The 17,730-nt window shown below is 41.4% G+C and overlaps 1 protein-coding gene across 1 annotated transcript in view; it reads left to right on the forward strand.

Moving 5' to 3' along the window:
• LOC143788805 (uncharacterized) overlaps positions 1-17,730 on the forward strand; it is a 187,703-nt gene that overhangs the window by 23,399 nt on the left and 146,574 nt on the right. Inside the window, exons 4-10 of the mRNA XM_077278707.1 lie at positions 303-353; positions 6,403-6,456; positions 8,701-8,754; positions 9,775-9,819; positions 11,052-11,075; positions 12,775-12,810; positions 13,153-13,201. Coding sequence (XP_077134822.1) covers positions 303-353; positions 6,403-6,456; positions 8,701-8,754; positions 9,775-9,819; positions 11,052-11,075; positions 12,775-12,810; positions 13,153-13,201 — 313 coding nt within the window. The remainder of the gene's footprint in view (positions 1-302; positions 354-6,402; positions 6,457-8,700; positions 8,755-9,774; positions 9,820-11,051; positions 11,076-12,774; positions 12,811-13,152; positions 13,202-17,730) is intronic.

Here is a 17,730-nt window from a genome sequence, read left to right on the forward strand (position 1 = left end):
GAGCCTCATCCATTGCGTGCTCACTAGCTCCTTATTCTGTGTCTTCAGAGAGGACAGCATTCAGGATATAAGCATTATTTTACTTAATGTTTTGATAATATTTTCTTTAGTTTATTGTATCTACTTCTAATTACTATGTGTGAATATTAAATTGGACCAATAATAAAATGCACAACTGTTCTGATCATGCAATATAAAATAAGAAGAGCATGGACAACAGAAATGCAAGTATTTTAATACATGTTAATAATTGAAATAATAACAGTCTAACAATACCTTACTTCTTATTCTTATGGTTGTAGTCTGATATCGAAAAAGTGAAGGAAACAGTCCAAGCCATCCTTGACTATTTGGTAAGATTTGTTTTTAAATGACGTGTTCGAAAATACTATAGACTATAATAGCTAAATACGAAAATGTGCAACAAAATAATTATTTACTCAGTTAATATAAGTGCAGTCCTACATTAAATTACCTTATAACTGGATCAGAAAACGTGACTTAGGCTATGTTCACACGATGCGTTTATTTAGCGGATTTTTTATGCGTTTTTTCTATTTCTGCAAATTTTCAGCTGCTTTTTACAGTACCAGCAAAGTCTATGAGATTTCAGAAATGTTATGCACACAGCTTGGCTTTATGTCCTCCGTATTTTGTGCAAAACCCTGGGTTTTTCAGAATGGAGCATGTCAATTCTTTCAGCGTTTTTTTTCAGCGTATTTCACCTATTGAAAGCAATGGTGGTGCAAAAAATGCTGAAGAAACGCTAAACAAACGCAGGTATCATCGGCTTTTGCTGCATCTTTGGTGCCAAAACCTGATGAAGTAGAATCAGATTTTTTTATACCCTAAATTTTATAAGCATGCAAAAGAGACAAATGTACCATGACAAAAACACAGGAAAAGAACGCACAAAAATGCAGCAAAAAGCGCAACAGAGACTAAGCGAAACCTTCTTTTTTGCCACAAGTTTTTTACTGCCAAGAAAGCAGATTTTGCCTATTGAAATAAATGCAACAAAAACACAACATGTGAACATAGCCCTAGCCATATTTCTAACATGCAATGAGAAGTCAAAAGTCAGCAAATCCCTAGCCAGTCCAAGTAGTCGGTGTGCTTTATCTCAAGCAAAGCCTGATGTAAGTATATATATAATTTGCATATTATTATTTATTATTATTATTGTTTATTTATATAGCACCATTAATTCCATGGTGCTGTACATGAGAAGGGGTTACATCAAAATACAAATATCACTTACAGTAAACAAAACTAACAATGACTGACTGGTACAGCGGGAAGAGGACCCTGCCCTTGCGGGCTTACAATCTACAGGATTATGGGGAAGGAGACAGTAGGTCGAGGGTTGCAGTAGCTATGTATATTTACATAACATAAATACATATGTAGTAGTAAGCCTTTGTCAGACGGCTCAATACTTTTTATTACTTTTACTGTTTATTAACAAATCCATGTATCAAGTTATCTGACAAGTTATGATATGTTGCAAGAGTACAGGATCAGAACAAATATCAGAACAGGAATGCAGCATCAGAACCACCATCAGTACAGAAATACAGCATCACAACCATAATCAGTTCAGTAATACATCACTAGAAACACAATCCGTACACAAATACATCACTAGAACCATCATCAGTACATGAACACATTAATAAAGCTACCATAAGTATATGAAAATAGCACCAGAATCACCGTCAGTACATGAATACATGACCAGATCCACCATCAGTACATGAACACATCGCCAAACTTAGTACAATGATCAATTGCAATGTCAATTCAGTCCCATATACAATTGTATCACATGAAACTACTACTCCCAGTGTGCTCTAAAACAATGGTAAAGAGATACTGGGAGTTGTTACCAGCCATTATCAGATGGCGGACCATACAGGAGCCACAGTACTAATGAGATGTAGTCAGCATCACAAATTAACATTTACATCCAGTTACTGGATGTCTCTTCTGATTGAAGTTGTTCTTTTTCTTTTCTTCTACATCTTGTCTAGATGCCATGATGACTTTTTATATCCAAAGCACTTCTCTGAAACCTTACATCTTCTCCAGTCTTCTGTAGCACACACCAACTTGGTACCCTTAAAAATAACAGGATGATTATAATGTTCCTGCATAAAGATAGTTGCCCTACGTTGTGCCCTTGAATAAATAATTGCCTCTAACTATGCCTCCTGCACAAAGTGTGTTCCCCACACTGTCACACTCATTGAACATGGCCTCCACACTGTCTTGTCCTATAAAATATTGCTTGCATACCATCCCCCTTATGAAATATAACTACCACTACACACTGTCCACCCTAATTAGCTATAACTGCCTGACTGCCCTTATTAGCTATATTCACCACAATCTCTGCCCTGGTTAGCTATAACAACTACATTATCCCTATCTTAAGTTTTCTTCCCCAAACTGAGGACTTCCTTATCACACTGCCCCCTCACACTGTATCCCCCATACAGCTCAGTCTCTATACTGTACCCACTACTCACTTTTCCCCTCTGCATGCTATCCCATATACTGTGCCATCATACAGTCCCTCTTTGTTGCCCCCTCTCTATACTGTGCCCCATACTGTCTTCCCGTATTGCCAAGTCTCCATAGTGTGACCCCACCTCACACTTCCTCTTCTACATTTTGTCCCCTCCATACTTTGCTATCACGCTGCCCATCCATGCTGCCCCCTCTCTATACTGTGTCCCATACTGTGTCCCCTCACAGTGCCCAAATTCTATATTGTGTCCCATCTCTTACATTTTAACTGCTCTAAATACTATCTACTCCATACTGTGCCCTCATACCATTCTCCCATGCTGACGCCTTTCTACACTGTCTGTCATCTTGTCCTTTCATACTATCCAGTCGCTATACTATGTCCCTTTCTCACAACTTCCCCCCATATTGTCCACTTACACTGTCCTTCACACTCCCACCTCTCTATATTGTCCACTCCCACATAGCTTAGTCTCCATACTGTACCCCCTCACACTCACCATCCCCCCAGACTGTCCCCCCAAAAAATACCCTACCGTTTCTCATGCTCCATTGGTATGCTTAACTTATTGCTATCTTCTACTCCTCTGTAGTGCAGCAGTGACAACAGCAATGTGATCTGATAACCTCATCACGCTGCTGACATTGCATTGACCCTGGAAGTGATCAGAGCTTTGACGGTACTGGTATCTGATGTGAGTGCGATTGAATTCAGGGAGTTGGCCTTTTACATGTTCTATGAGCGAGCTGTCAGTCTAACAGCCGGCTCGAAGAATGACCAATTCCCACTGCCGGGGAACGGCAAAATGCCGCCTGGGAGACATCTCAGATGACCACATTGAGAGCTCCAATGATGACCTTCTAGTTTCACTCCAGTAATAATTGTGCTGAGCTACTCATATTATTCTTGTTTGATTGGTTTATTGCCAAGAGCATAACGTTTGTAATTGTCGCTAACAGTCCTACTTTTCAATAGTGGTTTTGATTGAAATGTTAACAATTCAGTTTTCTTCTTTATAATTTTACAGCTTGAATTAAATTGTTTGCCTGAAGAGTTACATGACCTAGAAGTAGTAAGTTTTTAATAATTTTTTCATCAAGGAGAATAATTTGTAATAAAAAGAAAATGTGTTTTTTACATTGTCATGGCAATTATTATTTTTTTTTTATAATTGACTATTTGTCCATATAGAATGGAATATCAGCAAGTAGGATAAGGGATAACTTATTGATCAGTGAGACTCCAATCGTTGAAACACTCCTCAATCCCAAAAATGGGGTTTTGTATAACTCTGTCTGGATAGAGGTGCACATGCTCGACCTCCACTTTGTTCACTGTCTCTGAGTTTACTGGAAATAGAGGGGGGGGGTACATGGCTTTCTCCTAAAGACCCACAGAGACTAATCAAACATGCCCACCTCCACTCAATTCAGAAAGGGCTCTCCCATTGTCAGGATTGTTGGGGCATATACCCTGATTCCAAAGATGTGTCATTAATTGGGCTGCTTGCTGTAGTTTTTGGCAAAATCACTGTTTTATCAACAGGGCATTATCAATAGAGGACTAGTAAGCCTGCTGTCATGTAGTCCTCTATATTCATTAGCTCTGTATAACCCCAGGCCCACTACTGATTGGCAGCTTTCTGTCTATGCACAGTGTACACAGAAATCTGCCTATCAGTGGTGTGGGCGGAGTTAACCAGGGCTTAATATTCAAAGAAATTGTACATCTGCAGCAGATAAAAGTGATTTTATTAAAACTGTAGCAAACAGCCTGGTAAGTGATGCACTACTGGAATCAGGGTCACTTCCCCTATATTATGCTGCTCTCCGATGGCGTTACAAAAAACTGGTGACAGATTACCTTTAAACTCTTTGGAAACTTTGCCCATTCACTTCCCCCGTATTCCAGTCTTCTTCGTCCCCTGATACCTCTTAGAATTTGTCATTATGTGCCCCACAAAAACAGTCTATCAGGCAGAGAGCAACAGTTTTCTAAACAGGAGACTGGTTGCATATAAGATAAGGTTATTTTAGAGGATTTTTTTTCCATATATACTATCAGAAACTAAAGGTGTTTTATGATCTACACTAAGTAATAAAAACTAGTCCAAGTGCCAATCCAACAAAACGGTAGTACTATGGTAGCACAACAGATGCTGATGTAAAGGTACTATTATATGTATCAGTTTTCCACTGACAGCGCAGTTGATAGGATCGTATAAGAGGTGGAAAATTCTTTTTTTTCCAATTAAAGGTTTTTAATTGGTTTTATAACAAAGGTATCCAACAATAAGAAAGCTGTTACAATTAAAGAGCAAGAGATGTTGAAATTTGCCATAAATACTAATTACTCAGCAAGATGGAGCCAAGACATATAATTTAAGAAACTTGGTGACGGTGTGACTAATAGCCAAGTAGTCTTATAAAATCTACAAACTTAAGAGAGCAGTGGAGAAGGGATACAACCGGGGTAGGAGAAGGATAAAGGATGGGAGACTTAGAATAAAAGGTTTGGAATATGACCATGGGGACTTGTCGAACAATAATCAGGCATACAATGTGCCAAAGTTGACGAGATATCTGAGAATAAAGGTGGATGATGAGATTCGTGGGCAGAATTATGTGCAAAGGATATAGATTATTTCAGGATGTTTTAGTAAGCTGGGTAGGATAGGGTAATTTCCCAGTGAAACCATTTAGATGCGGTTGAGCTCCTTTCTGCTTGTGTTTGAGCTTCTCCAAACGGTGGGCCGCATCTACAGTATCTCTCTTAACCATTCTCCCATGGAGGGAGGGTCTACAGACTTCCGGTGACAGGGGATTATCGTTTCCACTGTTTGAAGGCGCAGGCGTAACAAGGTTTTCCTGTAGACATATCTGGATATAGGGAACATGTATAATGAGATCTGTTGTGAATTAGACTTTTTGGCTCCCTCTTGTGGTTACTAGTGATATGACTCTGGGATTTTCTTCCCTCAGTTTGCACCCAGCTGGGTCGTTAGTTCAGGGGTGTTGCTATATAAACCTCCTGGAACCTTAGTCCAGTGCCTGGCATCGTTGTAATCAGACACATTCTGTTTGCTCCTATCTGCTGGTCCTGGTTCGTGCAAAATTAAGCTAAGTCCTGCTTCTTTGTTTTTTGGGTTATTTGCTTGCTCTCATTTTTGTCCAGCTTGTACTAAATGTGATTCCTGACCTTGCTGGAAGCTCTAGGGGGCTGGTGTTCTTCCCCCGGGCCGTTAGACGGTTCGGGGGTTCTTGAATTTCCAGTGTGGATATTTTTGATAGGATTTTTGCTGACTATATAAGTTATCTTTCTATATTCTGCTATTAGCTAGTGGGCCTCTCTTTGCTAAATACCTAGCTCATTCTTATGTTTGTCTTTTCCTCTTACCTCACTGTTATTATTTGTTGGGGGCTTCTATCCAACTTTTGGGGTATTTTCTCTGGAGGCAAGAAAGGTCTTTCTTTTCCCTTCTAGGGTTAGTTAGTTCTCCGGCTGGCGCGAGACGTCTAGGATCAACGTAGGAACGTTCCCCGGCTGCTGGTATTTGTGGTGCTAGGATTAGATATATGGTCAGCCCAGTTACCACTGCCCTATGAGCTGGTTTTCTGTGTTTGCAGACTTAGCAATTATTCCTGAGACCCTCTGCCATTGGGGTCATAACAGAGATCACTGCCGGGGTATTTAGGAATTATCACTCCTGCCTCTTCCTAGATACAAATTCATATTTTCTTTATTTTCCTTGAGCTCTAAAACCACATGACCCTCTCATTAATCTAAGTTGCCATATATTAAAAGCCTAAATTAAAATATTATATATACTGTCCCCACTCTATGTAATGAAGTCTGTTGGGTTTTTTCAGGAAAACTTACCGGCAGATGTACTTGATGAAGTGAACAAATTGGGTCAATCTATCGTAAGTTGTGTTTACTATTGCTATAAAACTGACTCAGTCATATACATAATTACTAGATTGATTCACAGGCGCTAAGACATGGGTATCACTTTATTGGATTACTTCACTCAGCTCATTAATATTTGTGAATGCATTTAAAGGTGTCCAGATTAATAGTGTTTACTACTCACTTTTAAAGGGATTGGCCAATCTCCATGGTTCAGGAGTGCACCGCTTTTCTGCGTCCCAGCTTCCTGCTTTCCAGGGGGTGGTGCGCTTCTAATGATTGACAGCTTGCACCAGTAACATTGCCATGCCGCTGGTTCAAACTCTACATTGGCCCATGCTGGAATCAGGGACTACGCTGTTTCTGGAGCATTCGAGCACAGTGGCACTGGAGGTTGATGGATCCGGAGAGCTTCAGAACTGTGCTGGCAAGCAGTGGGCAAGAGTGCCCTCTTTTCCTAGAAAATCAACCACCTCTGATAGACTCCAGAGGTGTCCGGTAACCTAAGCAATATGCAGTAACCTGTAAAATTAAAAATCCTTCCAATCTTTAAAACGGAAAGGATTTTTAATAAGAGCTAAATTGTAAGGTTGCGTGTTTCTGCAAGCATTTTGAAATTTTACCCATGTAAAGCATTTTAACAATTGTCTGCCCCTTTAAAACATTTTAATAATTTACACAGTCTAAATAATTTACATCTGCAATTACTTCCTATTTTCTCCTTGGAGCTTGTTGAATTTACCCTCCCAAGTTTGCATCCTACATTGGATCTATGAGACCTAAGGCCTCATTCATACACCCAATTTTTTCACTTACGTGAAAACTGGATCGAATATTCTGATTAGACTCTGATCACAGTGTGCTATGAGTGTCATCCAATTTTCTATCTGTATTTTTCTATTTCAAGTGTTACAATGGTGTGATGCCAAATGACCAAAGCTAAAGGGAATTTGCCATTGGATTTATGCTGCCTGAGCAATGAGCAGCATGAACCTGAGACTGGCTGTGTAATTGCAGTCAGGCATCTTTTGCTCAGCTTGCATTTTGATAAGCCATCTGGGAACATAAAGAGAGATGAGACCAGTCTGAAGATGCCCCTGATTGGCTTCTCCCCTCCCCGCTCCAGTACATTGACAGATCTTTCTCATATGTGTATATAGGGAGGGACCTGTCAATCAACTGGACAGTGAGGGAAGCAGCCGGCCGCGGACCGCACCGGACTAGTCAGATCTCTCCCTTATAGTCTTTGGCTGACTTTTCTGCTGTCTCTGGAGCACTATAGTGTTCTGAATCCAGAGTGAAACGTACTTTGCTGTTATCATGTCAGGCTCTGACTCTTACGGCCCTTGGTTCAGGTAAAATGAATCTAATGACAGATTCCCTTAGAAAAACAAAATGAAAGAAAGGAACGGGAATCTTTGTTAAGCAAATAAATGTGTCTGTTAGGGTACTGTCACACTAAACGATTTACCAACGATCACGACCAGCGATACGACCTGGCCGTGATCGTTGGTAAGTGGTTGTGTGGTCGCTGGGGAGCTGTCACACAGTCAGCTCTCCAGCGACCAACGATGCCAAAGTCCCCTGGTAACCAGGGTAAACATCGAGTTACTAAGCGCAGGGCCGCGCTTAGTAACCCGATGTTTACCCTGGTTACCAGCATAAACGTAAAAAAAAACAAACAGTACATGCTTACATTCCGGTGTCTGTCCTCCGGCGTTCTGCTTCTCTGCACTGTGTCTGCGCCAGCCGGCCCGGAAAGCACAGCGGTGACGTCACCGCTGTGCTCGCTTTCCGGCCGGCAGGCGCTCACAGTGCAGAGAAGCAGAACGCCGGAGGACAGACACCGGAATGTGAGTATGTACTGTTTGGTTTTTTTTTACGTTTACGCTGGTAACCAGGGTAAACATCGGGTTACTAAGCGCGGCCCTGCGCTTAGTAACCCAATGTTTACCCTGGTTACAAGCGAACACATCGCTGGATCGGTGTCACACACACCGATCCAATGATGTCAGCGGGTGATCAAGCGACAAAATAAACTTTCAAACGATCTGCTACGACGTACAATTCTCAGCGGGGTGTCTGATCGCAGTAGCGTGTCAGACACAGCGATATCGTATGGATATCGCTGCAAAGTCACGGATCGTACCGCCGTAGCGATCAAAGTGCCACTGTGTGACAGTACCCTAAGTTTACACTTATTTGGCACGCTGATTATATGTGTGATAATAAGAACATTATCTTTTCTATACCTCTAGGTCGATGATAATTTAGAGCATCTCAAAGTTGTGATAACCACAGTATGCAAACTAGTAAGTTCATTGTCTAATAATTACTTTATCAGGAACTAATAACATACGTTTTACGCTTCTCTCACAATGGATTCAATGTGCATAAATTGTGCTGCTGCGTGGACGCTCCATATTCTGCACAACATTGGAATTTTATAGGAACCAAGTGCATTGGAAGAATGAATCTAAGTAGTGATCAGACCTTAAACTAACACATGACAAAACAATGTGCTATGAAAAGATCCAGCAAATCGTGAGTCTTGATTACTAGTGGAACCACTATTAGTTTCATACTTCATGCCAGTAACAATTTTCCTATCCACTTTTTGACATTTTTTATGGTGCTTCATCCCAAGTGAGATGTTCTCCAACAAAAATGGACTGGTGTAATGGTAGGATGGATCCCACTGCTCTGCTTCTTATAGATGCAATGCATCCCAATGGCAGCCACATAAGATAAGTCCTACAAAAGGAAGGATAAGGTGTTTTCTAGGAAAGAGCAGTAGCAGCACTAATGGTCACATATTACATGTGATTATGAACATCGCTGTGTAAATCCAGATGCTACCTGCCTGGCTCTCCACAGTGCGGATATCACAACTACAGAATACATTACCACTGCAGCCCATCACTGAGCTCAGTGATTGGCTGCAGCGTGGATGTGTACTGTAATAGTGATAATAGCAGTACAGTCAAAATACAGAGACCGGAGCAGCAGCGAAGACATGGCTCTGGACCCTGGGTAGGTGAGTGTCCTCTGATTTCATTATTTTTACGCAGCTCTGGTCATTAAGAGGGTGAACTTGAAAGTGGAAAACCATTTGATAAAATACAAGTCACTCTCAAATTCTTCCTTAGCCAGAAAGTTTTAAATAGGGAACTTCTATTATTCTTACACCACTAATAATGAGCTCACTTTAAAAAAAATGTAAAATAAATACCTCATGTTATTAAAAATTTTGAACTATGTAGTATGTTTCCATATTTTTTTTTGCAGTGCTTGTCTCCTACAGTGGATTATTTTCTTTTTTTTCTTTACAGGTAAATCCAGCCTTGAAATCAGAATGTGAGCATGAGCTCGCCCAGGTAAGAAGGAACTTTTACTGTAATACTCTGAATTTTACTATGGAATTATAATTTACTGCAAACAAACATGATCCACATAACTAATTCCATGTATATCCGACCATGTTGTACCCAATGTCCTAGTCATTACGTAACATTTTTATTGAATAGACAACCCTTTTAAGACATGGCATAACTTAAAGGGAACCTGTCTCCATGGAAAACTCTGTTTTCCTGCAGATATAGGGTTAATCTTTTAGGTAATTAGTGTTACAATGCTCCCTAGCCACCTTAATGAAAGCGCGGCTACTGGGAGGAAATAAACTTATTTCGTCCTAGGAGCCGCTGGCTTTCAGTCATGGGGCATGTACGAAGTGGCTACAGTTGTCGCTCACTATTCATTTTACTGTGATTGGCGGCTGTAAGCGTGTCCTGGCATTTTGACTGACAGCTAAAGGTGCAGCACATTTGGGCAGAGCAAGCTGTCAGTTAAGGAACCAGCCTCCGCTCACAGTATAATCAGCAGTGCTGTGAGCGATGAACCCCATGACTGAAAGCTCCCAGGAGAAAATTAATTATTTTTTTTTCCAGGAAGCTGCACTTTTGCATAGCCTAGGGTCACACGACCGATTTTCTCTTATCTAGGAAACTCAATCCTGTTATGCTAATCACACTCTTGTCAGAGTTTGATCAGAGTGTGATCCAATTTTTTTCCATGTGGAGAAGGAAAAACAAAAATTCTTTATCTTCTCTATTCTGTCAGTCCACGAAAATCAGACCGCACTCGGTTTGTCATCCGAGTGTAGTCCAATTTTTTCCTCAGATCCATACACATGAATGGCTATGAATGAGTATGATCTGACAATCAGATGCATCTTGTGCATGCTGCAATTTTTTTCCTTGGACCGACACACTATTTTTTGTATTTTCTACTAATGAAATAGAAAAATGGCTTAAAAGACAAAGATTATAGGTCTTGCGGGATCATTGTTGCTTCATCCTTCTGTGCATGGTGAGAGGTGTCATTCTTAAATCAAATGCTAATGTGAATTTACACAAATGTATAAGGCGAAATAGTTACATAGGTTGAAACGACCTAGGTCCATCAAGTCCAACCTTTCTCCACCAATTGTGCATTTTGTCACTAAATTAACTATAACCCACAATGTTATGTGTATCAAGGAAATCATCAAGCCCTTTCTTAAAAGCTGTTAACGATGCAAACTTATCTGCCTTTTCTTCTGTTCTTTCAGACTGTAGGTAGCTTGGCTGGCAAGGTGAATATTTGCAAATAGAATGTCATCTATTATAATTTTCCATTTCCATTTAATGTAATAAATCTTAGCATAGCCAAAAGTTTCAAAAGTATCTGCACTCGACTGGTCAAGAAAACAAGATTCAAAACAGCAATACAATCACTATGTGCTAACACTTGTCATGTAGGGAAAAAGTAGAGTATATAAAAACTCTTGTGTTCTTTCGTTATTCCTACAAGCATTTTAACCTGTTGTTATAATGATTACACCCTTTCATGCAACATAATGTAAAAATGTCCAAACTGTGTGTGTGGAGGACTGAGATGATCGTGGTATTTAAACCATTATTAAGAACTTTGACATTTATATGGTTACGCAGAAAATCAGGCCTCATTCTGTCACTCCATCAGGTCCCCTGATGTTAATGTGGGGTACAAATGGACTGTCATGGTATCTGAAAGGCATAGTGAAGGCACCAAGAATCGCAATGTTATTCCGTTAATGAGTTCTGCCTCGATCAAGGCTAAATAGACGTTTGCTGACAGCACAGTGCACTACAATACCAGGTATTACAGTGTACTGTAAAAAAATTAAAAGGCTTAAATTCGCACTGTGAAATCAAGAAGGTCCCGGCAATCACATAGGTTTTTTTCTTGGTTCCTTTATTCAAAAAAAGCTGGATGGTTTCAGCCCGATGACTGTTAATGATATCTTTGGATGGGCTGAAATGCGTGAGTGCTGGGATCTTCTCAATTCCTCTTTAACTTCACTATCCACATGCATTACTGGAGCGAGTCTTCGCATTGCCACAGGATGACAGAATTTGGAATCCTTAAATATTTCTCATAACTGGGTGTATGCAGAGTGTTCTCCGTATTTGTTTTCTTTACTTTAAGGGAAGCAATCACCTGAAAATCACCAATTGTTTAAATCATATTTTTGCTTTAACAGTATTAGGAAAAAAAATGGATTTTTTTTAATAGTTCACAATCTGCAATAAAAACAAAAACAATATAAAATCTTGTAGTTCATATATTGACCGCTGGGATCTTTTTTAGACTCAGACTTTCCATAGTTTCAGGAAAGAGCACATGTATGTACCCTTAATGGTCAGATCCCGCCCCTATCTTTTGCATTGAAGTGTCTGATGAGCATGTGCAAAGGTCATTGTGAAGGCATGGGAAGCAGGGTCTGCTGTGACATTGCCTATTATGATTGGTGGATCCTGTGTTATCAGCTGTGTACATAGGAGTTACCTGTCATTTTAATCCTGTCTCTGATGGTAAGGACCATGCATTTTTTGATGAGTTTCCATTGTGTAAAAGCACTAAAAATGCATGTGCATTTTTTACCTGTGGATTTTCTGCATCTAATGCAAGTCTATGGGGGAAATCTGCACAAAAAACTCAGCGTACCTGAAAGAGAAATTGACATGTTGCAGATTAGAAAAACACACCGCCGGTCAGTTTATGCTGAGCAAAATAGAAGCACAGTGGCCAGGAGATTTTTATAAATCCCATCCACTTTGCCGGAACTGGAAGACAGTGTGTTTTTGGTGCAGCAAAAATCAACAGCTTAAAAAAAGCTCCAAAATCTCATGGTGGGAATGGAGCCTTAATGTTAGAGAACACAACTGAAAGCTAATGTGAAGCATATACCTGCTAAAATACAGTGCAGACTATGAGGTTAAGTGACTAATATTTGAATTTTTTTGTTTCAGGCTTTAAAAGACTTATTATTGGCTCTTAAGTGTAAGGTAATGAATAAAATGTGTTCCTTATTTTTTCGAATTTCTTAGTTGAAAATTATGAACAAGACGAGTAATGTAAATGACACATCGCCATTCTAGGCCACTCGGGGCTGAACAGGTTTAGCACAAGTGACCGACAGATGAGTCCTCTATTACCTTTTCTTCAATTCGGTTAACAAGAATATTCTAGCATAATCTTTGGCTAACCACAATTCACATCAGAACCACTGGGCAGATCACGCGAACCATCAATATCCAAGAAGATCAATTAGAAAACAAATAGTAATTGAAATGAAATCACTGTCTTAATGAAAAGTCTTATTAACATTCATATTTTTTTTTTCATAGAATACAGACCCGAACGGCATTAATTTGGAAACAGTAAAAAAAGGTCTGGGTAAGATTGAAATACAAACATCTATCTCGTATTAGTAATGGGTTCATGAATACATATATACACACTGCTCAAAAAAATAAAGGGAGCACTTAAACAACAGAATATAACTCCAAGTAAATCAAACTTCTGTGAAATCAAACTGACCACTTAGGAAGTGCCACAGAAAAAACAACAGAAGAAAACGACCATAAATCCACTAAAATCAATTTTATTAATTATAATTACAAGATTTTAAAAATCGCGGTAAAGAGAAAATTACAGGTTTCAAAATTGTAGGACGCTGTTGAAAATCAATAATTTACATAGCACTGAAAAATAAATATACTTTAAAAGACATGTACAGAAAAATGCCCAAATAAGTGAAAAACATTGTGCAATATCACCAAATATTTATAAATAGAAAAAGAGACTATAAAAAGCAAAAAGTGTTTAATAGTAAAATACTAGTGAGTATGTGCAAATATGCAAAAAAGGAAAGGGGCATATAAGATGTGCTAACATAATCGGTATATAAAACCGTCAGTGCCAAGTAGTATGTACTGGGTATCCACAATGATAATAGTGCAAATGTTCGCAAACAGTAGTTGAACTTACTAGATACAATATGTGGCCCAGGATTCCAAAAGCAGCGTCTACCCCAACGCGCGTTTCGGCGCTATTGCCTTCGTTAGGAAGTGGAGCGGCCCCCAAACGCAGGGCAGCGGGGTACTTGGCACCGGGTCCTTCTCTCTGGATTCTGGGGATGTCACGGTGGCCCGACCCGGTCCGTCGCCCTGCTAAGGGGCGCCCAATGAAAGGTGATGGCTGTCTGTCAAGTGTTCGTGACGCCACCTGTGGTATTCGGTCAGGATGTCCGACGCTGCTTAGGGGCCCGCTGGGGTGATGGGATGGCAGCTGGATGGTATACCTTCCCACAGGTGAAGTATGTTCCCAGGGCTTCCCAGATGTGTAGGTGGTGATGGTGGACGTTGTAAGGCACGATGAATAACGAGGACACAAGGGTTGCAGTCTCTTTACCTTTTACTGAAGACTTCAGCAATCCGCAGTCCAGAGCACTGTTCACAGGGCTGGCTGAGTCCGGACGGTCCAAAGGCACATCCAGAGTTCTCTTGCAGGTGCAAAATCAGTAGACTTCCTACTTGCGCCTGTATGTTGTAGTACCTCCCTGCTGAGCACCACGGGATAGTCCTCACAACTGTTGTATCTGTTTCTGTTCTTTCTCTCTCCATCCCCCAGCTGGTATGGCTAGGACGCACCCGTATGACGGGGTAGGCCTGGAGTTATTTTATAGGGACCCTAGAGACGCCCCTCTCCCACAATTGCCTCCGTTGTCTGCTTAGGTGTTTAGGTGAGGCAGCCAACCTAAAGTTAACTGCCCTACCGTGATTCGGAGTAGTGCGTAGAGCCAGTACTCCTTTGGTGTTCCGGCCACGCGCCTCAGAAGGATGTTGCCACGATCTTAGGGGCACGACTCCTCCCGGTTATCTCTTTAGTGCTGTGATCTCGTTTCTCACTTCTCCACAATATACTTCGCTTCTTGTCCTTTCTTAAGATACCGCCGCATTCAGGTGCAGGTGCGGTTCCGTAACGATCTGACCCGTGCTAGGCCACTGCCAGGATCCCACCTGTCATGATTCCCAATGGCAGGGACTTAGGCAAAAAACGGACAAGCTCTAGGAAGGATGGTATCTTAGGTAACCGCGATACTGAACCTAACACGCAACTAAAAATAGCCAGGGGGTGTGCCTACGTTGTCTCTAGACACCTCGCGCCAGCCGGAGAACTAACTACCCCTAATAGAGGAATACACAGACCTGACTTGCCTCCAGGGAAACCCCAAAGGTTATAGTAGCCCCCAACATATAATAACGGTTAGGTAAGAGGAAAACACAAACGCAGTATGAATATAGATTCAGCAAAGCGAGGCCCTCTGACTAGATAGCGGAATATACAAAAGAGGACTTCGCGGTCACCTCAAAACCCTGAACAGCCATCCTGGAATTACCTTAACTCCGTTGTCAACTCATGACACCGGAGTAGCAATTCCAGATCACTAGAGCTTCCAGCCGCACGAGATATGAAAATGCATGCTGGACAAAACAAACACAAAAGCCAAAGATTCAACTTAGCTGACTTGCAGACTTGGAGCAGGAAGCAAGCAACAAGGTGCTCTGATAACATTGATTGCCGGCACTGCAATGACTGGGAAGCCAGACTAAATAGGAGACTCCCAATTTCCTAATGGAAACAGGTGCACTGGAAAAAACAAGACACCAGTCAACCAGTACCACCAGTAACCACCAGAGGGAGCCCAAAAACAGAATTCACAACACCCACCCCTGACAGGGACCTCCCTGGATCTTCCCAAGCAACGCTCTCCTCTCACTAGATGTTACCTGGGAAAAACTCAGTCAGCTTCTGACTAACTTCCTCCCCGACCCACAGTTTTACCAAAGTGTGAGGAGTGGCCTAATACATAGAACCCTTTGCTCACCCTGGTGGCCGGGTTGTGAAATGTAGTGTGTGACTGTGATACCTGGTCAGGTGAACTCTTTCAGTACAATCAGACAAACCATCACTCCCCCTGGTGGAGAAGCGACGTTACTGCAACGACCAGGACTCTGGGGCGCTGCAGAAGCAAAACTGATTGACAATCAATTTCACATGCTGTTGTGCAAATGGAATAGACAACAGATGAAAATTATTGGCAATTATTAGGGTTGAGCTAAATGGATCGGACAATTTCATAAGTCGCCGACTTTTGGCAAAGTCGGGTTTCGTGAAACCCGAGCCGATCCCAGTGTGGGATCGGCCACGCTTTCGGCAATCTTCGCGCCAAAGTCGCGTTTCATATGACGCGTTCAGCGCCATTTCTCAGCCAATGGAGGACGCAGAGTGTGGGCAGCGCAATGACATAGGTCTCAGTCCCCACCATCTTAGAGAAGGGCATTACAGTGATTGGCTTGCTTTCTGCGGCGTCACAGGGGCTATAAAGGGTGTGCACGCCGACAGCCATCTTACTTCTGCCGATAGTAGCATAGGGAGAGGGTGCTGCAGCATCCTCAGAAGCAGGAGTACACGTCCAAAATTTTTTGTAAAAGGATATCCATACAAATTTTGTTACATCATAATCATAATATACATAAACAACACATAGCATAATAAATAACACATTGTAACAGTGAGGGAAACTGAGGAACAACACTGAAATAAACCAGGGGCCACCCCTGTAAAAGTCCGCGTCTCAAATAAAGTGCCAATAGTGCATATCACAGGGCAGATCAGGGATATTTATGCACAGGATGTGTCAACATTAAGCTCTATATGATGCGTCCCACCATTCAGATCACATCCAATAAAGTGCGCATAGTGCCACATCTACTTCCCCAAGATCTTACCCATATTGCGGACCACCAGGGGATGCCACCGGAGCCCCAACGCACGTTTCGCGTCAGCTGCGGCAGGGGGCCCCTGTGCATAAATATCCCTGATCTGCCCTGTGATATGCACTACTGGCACTTTATTTGAGACGCGGACTTTTACAGGGGTGGCCCCCGGTTTATTTCAGTGTTGTTCCTCAGTTTCCCTCACTGTTACAATGTGTTATTTATTATGTTATGTGTTGTTTATGTATATTATGATTATGATGTAATAACATTTGTATGGATATCTTTTTACAAAAAATTTTGGACGTGTACTCCTATTTGTTCTCTTGGGCATTTAACTATGGTATGAGGAGTGTCCTTAAGTATTGGAGGATATGCGATCTCTGATTCTGATTGAACACATGGCTATATGCATGTGTGTGAGATCGCTTTTGCTTTGGTCCATGCTGGGCTGTATTTATTATTTCCTCAGAAGCAGGGATATTGTTAGGGAGGAAGTGTAAACCCCAAATCCGCTTGTCCTGTAGCGATTTCCACTGTCCAACACCACCTTTTCTTTGCAGGGACAGTGGAGGCTAGATTTCAGTGCATCAGCTCTGTAGCTTATAAGGCTCCCTGATAGCTGCGTTGCTGTGTGTACACCGCTGTGCAAACCAACTGCTTTTTTAAAAGCAAAAATCCTGCTGCTCTTTCCTTTCTGCACAGTTATCTTGTTTATTTGTCCACACTTTTGTGTGCAGCAGTCCTTTTTATTGCTGGCTGCCATACTTGTCCTGACTGAGATCATTGTAGGAAGATTGTTATTGTAGTACGGTCCCTTTTTTTTAATATATCTGCCAGTCACTGTCTGCCACTGAAACTGTGTAGTGTTATACAGTGGGCCTGATTTTTTCTGCATTCTCCCACACATAAAAAGGGAGATTTATACTGCCACTGAGTGCATCTGCATCAGTCCTGTTTGTGACATATCTGTCAGCCACTTTCTGCCACTGAAACTGTGTAGTGTAATACAGTGGGCCTGATTTTTTCTGCATTCTTCCACACCTATAAAGGGAGATTTATACTGCCACACAATGCATCTGCGTCAGTCCTATTTGTGGCATATCTGTCAGCCACTTTCTGCCACTCAAACTGTGCAGTTGT

Source organism: Ranitomeya variabilis, chromosome 8, assembly GCF_051348905.1.
Source record: "Ranitomeya variabilis isolate aRanVar5 chromosome 8, aRanVar5.hap1, whole genome shotgun sequence".
NCBI classification, from domain to species: domain Eukaryota; kingdom Metazoa; phylum Chordata; class Amphibia; order Anura; family Dendrobatidae; genus Ranitomeya; species Ranitomeya variabilis.